Genomic DNA, 6,152 nt, shown 5'->3' on the forward strand with positions numbered 1-6,152 from the left:
CGCAATCCACTGTTTAGTTTAAAAAGGCCGATTCTGCAACATCTGAGTTTTCCCTCCCATTAGGACTATGGAAGTAACGTTTCTGTGTAATACTTATGTTTATTATAGCTTGCTATTTCACAAATATAATCTCACTAAACAGTTAGTGTTTCCATTTATTTTACTTGATAAAGAAATCAATTGAATTGACCGGTGATTCTGGATGTTTATTATATACTTGGATGATATAATTTCTTACAAATTGATTATGAAACTCATTGACATGTCTCATTATACAGTTTAACAGACATGGAGGTCCGATGTCTGGGTTTCACCTCATCGTAGGAGATAATGATCATATATATATATATATATATATATATATACTCTGTTAAACTATTCCTTGTTGTTAGACCTCCGAAACATCTGTGGGGAACGAGCTCTATCCATTCAGCTGAATTATTATTATTTTCTGTTCAATAAATGTTTTTTTGTATTTCAGAGTTTTCTCATCTCGGGTTATTTCTTACAGGGAGGTTAAAAAGAATTTTCCACCACCGCTTTTAGACAATAAAAAGTTATTTGAGCAAAGAAGTTATCGGTTTTAACCCCAGCTGTGATATATTGAAACTATCAGAGCAATGCACAGCCCAATTACTCATCATCCAGTACTTCAATGTCGGAAAATTCCCATCACCACCAAACAAAATGACCAATATCCCCAGAGGAATCTCAAGTTATGGGCCTTTTCTACCAATTCATAAACTCCTTGGCACCCTCACACCTTGTTTACGCAGTACCCTTTCACCAGCTATGGCAAGAGGGTGTCGTCCTTCTCCACTGCCTTGTTCACTTGCATTCCCACTAACTTGCACATGTCCTCGGCCGCGATGCCTCTTGCAAGAATACATTATCTAAAAGACAAGTTCTGTTTCACGACCTTCTTTATTTCAGCTTAAAAAGACACAACAGCGGGTACAATTATTTTCCACCACAATATGCACATTACAGAGGTTCACTATGATCAAAACATTAATTTGAACCCTGTGACAACGGTTCTAGTTAATACAATATTTTGGGTTAAAAGCAAACAGACAGGTGAAAAACTCTCCCATGCTCCTAAAATCATATGAGAAAATTCAAAATACTCTCCTCATGCATGCACACTCATTATATGCTTGCTGTTATTGTTTGGGGCTGTTGATCATGATATCAGCTGTCTAGATCAGCTGGTCTCTTCTATCCAATAGCACAATGACATTGTTAGCCTATCATCTTGCTGCTGTCTCTCTTAAAAAGGACTGTCTCTCTACCTTCAGTACGTGTTGTTACTCAACATTTAGAATCTATTACTATTAAAGGTCCACATGTAGCACCCTCGAAAAATGTAACCTTCCTCTCGAATACAGCAGGCCTACATGTACCTAAGTAGAGACTACAAACAATTTTAATAAGTGCGAGGGAAAAGTTGGCAGGGTCAGATTTTTTTCAAACAGATGTTCATATCACATGAGAAATGTTGCTATTGAGTGAGGACATTTTACAAGCCTGCCATAATGCTTATCTCAAATAGAACAGCTGGTGCTTATATTTTCCTGATCAGACCTGAATCATACAGAAGACTGCACATGTCGTCACATCCCACATTTGAGGGTTGTCTGCGTGTGGTGCATAACATCACACCCAGACCTGTTCATTCTGTGTAGTTTGCATTTCTTTTTGTTCTGACCGGAGCATTTTTTTTAAAAAGGATCTATATGTTACAAGTTCCTTCCTGCAGAGTTGAGTGATGATTCTCTGAGTTCGCCACTACAAGCGACCTCTTTCATATTACACACGTGACCCACTGTTATATTTATTATATATATTTATTAGTGCAGCTATAAGTTCAATTTATCATATTATTAATGGCAAAAACACCCAAGTCCAATTATTAAACCACACTTGCTTCAAACAAATCTATACGCATCCTACTCCTGAATAATATATTTTGAAGATTAATTTGAGGAAAGGAATAAAAAGGTGTTAAGTAGAAACAAAACACTTCATACAGTTATTGTAAGTAAGTGTTAATTGTTGGACATTTCTGTCATGTATTTGACATGCAGACATAATAATAAGTAATGAGATGATGACAATGGTTGGATGCTCGGAGTTGATGATAATGGAAGGGGAAAGAAATCAAAAAACATAAGAAGGGAGGATGTTAGTTGGAGCAACATACACATAACCAATGAGCTCAGAGAAAGGCTGCTTGTAGAAGTCTTCATCTAGCACCCTGGACAAACATCCGCCCAAAACGACAGAGCAGCAAGAAGAGAAGAGAGACAGCGATAAAAGGGAGAAGAGGATGGAAACAACAAGCATTTTAGGTTACCACACAACAATAAGCTAAGGCAAAGGCTCAGGGTTTTGTGACGACTCCTAAATCAATGTGTCAGGTGGTTTCACAGGCTCAGAGAGGCTGTCAGCTGATTGTGTCCAACCTCCACGAATCTTTAATGAAACGTCTGTGGTGTTCCGTAACACACCATCAGCTCTTCACACACAAAACTAATTCCACAAAGAGGAGAGCAACTTCAAAACACCTTCTGAACCAATCAGTCAATTAATTGAATTCCCATAATATGTAACTAACTGTTGATAATAATAATTATTTTAAGTAGTTAACGGAAGATACCAATAAATATGTGTTAATTACAGCTTCTCTAATGTAAGGACTCATTTGCTTACCGTATTCATGAATGCAGTACCCTTTCACATCCTCTGGCAAGAGGGTGTTGCCCATGTTCACTGCCTTGTTCACTTGCATTCCCACTAATTTCCACATCTCCTCGCCCGGGATGCCCATTGGCTCGACCACCTTCATCTTCATCATCACCAGAGTCAGGACAGTATTTATGGGGATCAGCTGGTTGGCTACCACGGACTCACCCAGCTTGAAGAATAGAAAATAAAAGGTCTGACATTATTATTGTTCTCATGAAACAGTTGGAAAAAAAATTTAAAAATGTTTTCTTAAAAAGACTCAACAGCAGGTAAAATGATTTTCCACAATATACAAATTACAGAGTTTCACTATGATTAAAACTAAACGAAAACGTTAATTTGAACCCTGTGGGAACGGTTCTAATAGGTATACAATATTTTGGGTAAAAGCAGGCTGAGACAGGTGAAAAACTCGCCCATGCGCCCATCCCAAAATCATACGAGAAAAGACAAAATAGATGTCTATAATGAAGCTCTCGCATAAATTCAGTCAGGAAGACTATACTCTTGCATGCCTAAGCCCGTAGTTTATTTCTCATACATCTGCCAATCACTCACGCATGCACACTCATTATTTGCTTGCTGTTATTGTTTGGGGCTGTTGATCATGATATCAGCTGTCTAGATCAGCTGGTCTCTTCTATCCAATAGCACAATGATACAATGGCATTGTTAGCCATCTTGTTGCTGTCTCTCTTAAAAAGGATTGTCTCTCTACATTCAGTACAGTGCTGTTACGCAATATTTGGAAACTTTGACTATTAAAGGGCCACACGTAGCACCCTCATGAAATGCAACCTTCCTCTCAAATACAGCAGGCCTACATGTATCTAGGTAGAGACTACAAACACAATTGTAATAAGTGTGAGGAAAAGCTGACAGGGGCATATCTTTTCAAACAGAGATGACGATGTTCATATCACTTGAAAAATGTTGCCATTGAGTGAGGACATTTTACAAGCCTTCCATAGTGCTTATCTGATATAGAACAGGTGGTGCTTATATTTTCCCTGAACAGACCTGAATCATACAGAAGACTGTACATGTCGTCACATCCCACATTTGATGGTTGACGGTTGTTTATTCTGTGTAGTTTGCATTTTTGTAACTGCAGTTCTTTTTGTTCTGACCGGAGCATTTTTGTAAAAAAGGATCTATATGTTACAAGTTCCTTCCTGCAGAGTTGGGCGATGATTCTCTGAGTTCGTCACTACAAGCGACCAATAATAATAGTGATGATTTTAAGTAGTCAACGGAAGATACCAAAAAGATGTGCTAATTATAGCTTCTCTAATGGTAGGACTCATTGTTTGAATGCTGTTAAGCATTCCAACTATTGTTATCCAAATCTTTATTCCTCTTTTTATTATATTTCTTCCGTCCTACCTCTTCTTCTTCTTCATTTTTTAAGCTACAGAAACTGTTCAAATATCAAAATGTTCAGCTCTTTCAGCTCATGTATGCTATAACTTTTTATATTTCTAATATTTAAACTTTTTGAATTATTAAGCTTTTTCGAATTTTTATTTTTTGAATGGGATGTCTATGGAGAATATTTTCAAATCCTCTTAAACTTCTTCAACTTTCAAATCCTTCAACTTCCTCATACTTTCAGCTACAGACACCATTTCAACTTTAAAATGTTGAAAAAACCCTGATCTATTGCCACATAATTCAGCTTTTTGATATCTTTATAACTTTTTGAACTGTCCCATTTTAACTTTTATGATTTTTTCAGTCCTTTTCTGCCTTTATAATGGGTGTGTATTGCGCAGCAGAACAGGCTGCTGGCACACAGGTGTTCGTGATTAAGGTACTCAGCAATGTTGATAAACAAACAGGCTCACAGACACGCACGCACACACACTTCTCTCTCTCTGTGTCTCTCTCATTCAGTCATTCAGGTCTTGGATACTTTTAGAGGACCCCCCCACACACACACACACTTATTCTAATGCTACTAATACTTCTACTACTTATAATACTTCTACTACAACTACAACTTCTACTACTACTACTACTACAACAAATATCACTACTGCTGACATTTTTTAAGCCACAGAAACCATTCAAATATTAAAATGTTCAGCTCTTTCAAGAGAGGAGTGATATGACTTTTCAAATTTGTAATCTTTAAACTTTGAATTATTAAGCTTTTTGCAATCTTTTTTGAATGGGATCTCTATGGAGAAAATCTTAAAATCCTCTTAAACCTCTTCAACTTTTTCAACTTCCTTCAACTTCCTCATACTTTCAGCTACTGACATTTTTTAAGCCACAGAAACCATTCAAATATTAAAATGTTCAGCTCTTTCAGGAGAGGGGTGATATGACTTTTCATATTTGTAATCTTTAAACTTTTTGAATTATTAAGCTTTTTGCAATTTTTTTTTTATTGGATTTCTATTTTCAGCAATGTTTCAGCAGTTCATTTCAGCTTTCAGCATTCCAACGCATTTTCAGCAGGAAATGCATTTTATAGTTTGCTTACGTTAGGCAACACTTGGTACCCTTTCACATCCTCTGGCAAGAGGGTGTCGCCCATCTTCACTGCCTTGTTCACTTGCATTCCCACTAATCTCCACATCTCCTCGCCCGCGATGCCCATTGGCTCGACCACTTCCACCTTCATCATCACCAGAGTCAGGGCAGTGTTTATGGGGATCAGCTGGTTGGCCACCACGGACGCACCCTCCTTGAAGAATAGAAAATAAAAGGTCTGACATTATTATTGTTGTCATAGAACAGTAGAAAAAAAATTTTAAAAAATGTTTTCTCAAAGGTACTCTGTCTTTCTAAACTGTAAACATTTTATTTTACTGTGACTCACATTTTTGAATTTTTTTTTTTTTGTAGAGCAAGAATATCTCACCTGATCATCGCACAGCTGGATGCCGGTTGAAGTAATTTTGTCCACTGAAAAGACAATGAAAAACAAACCAGTGAAAAAATGGAATGAATTAGCGGAGAACGAAGTGAAAGCCATAGCTGAGACTTGAATCTGACATGACAGGTTCATGTGCTGCACATCTAATATATAGTGTGTGGGAGGACTTTCCTGGAGCGGAAGCTCCTGATCAATCGGCATATCATGTTTCCTATTGGCCTGAAAGTGGTAGGCCACTGAGACTGGCACACTAGCACCGCCTCCTTATGCCAACAGTAATGGAAATGTTATATTCGTATCAGTAAACTGTTTTATAGCTTGTTTTTGTGCAAACTATGACAAACTTTCATTAACTTGTGATCCATGCATTAGCCGACTGCCTGCATACATATCCTGTTATTGCTGTCGAATAACAAGCACTTATATGCACATGTTCTAAGCTTTACGGATAAAAAGTATATCTGTGTGTTCATTGTTACGCAGATTAAGCCTTTCTTTTCTACCATGGCTTGGAGCA

At 37.4% G+C, this 6,152-nt stretch overlaps 1 protein-coding gene across 1 annotated transcript; it reads right to left on the bottom strand.

Annotated features, from left to right (window-relative positions):
* Nucleotides 1–790: 790 nt before the first annotated feature.
* Nucleotides 791–5,917, bottom strand: LOC306696547 (ice-structuring protein RD3-like; the record flags this gene model as incomplete). Its single annotated transcript, XM_079160201.1, has 4 exons — nt 5,621–5,917; nt 5,240–5,443; nt 2,733–2,917; nt 791–875 (listed from the first exon to the last, which is right to left on the bottom strand). Exons 1-4 carry the CDS (start codon nt 5,834–5,836, stop codon nt 791–793), a joined length of 690 nt encoding a protein of 229 aa, XP_079016327.1. The 5' UTR covers nt 5,837–5,917.
* Nucleotides 5,918–6,152: the final 235 nt, after the last annotated feature.

The sequence above is a fragment of the Pholis gunnellus genome (genome assembly GCF_910591455.1).
Source record: "Pholis gunnellus genome assembly, chromosome: 5".
NCBI lineage: Eukaryota > Metazoa > Chordata > Actinopteri > Perciformes > Pholidae > Pholis > Pholis gunnellus.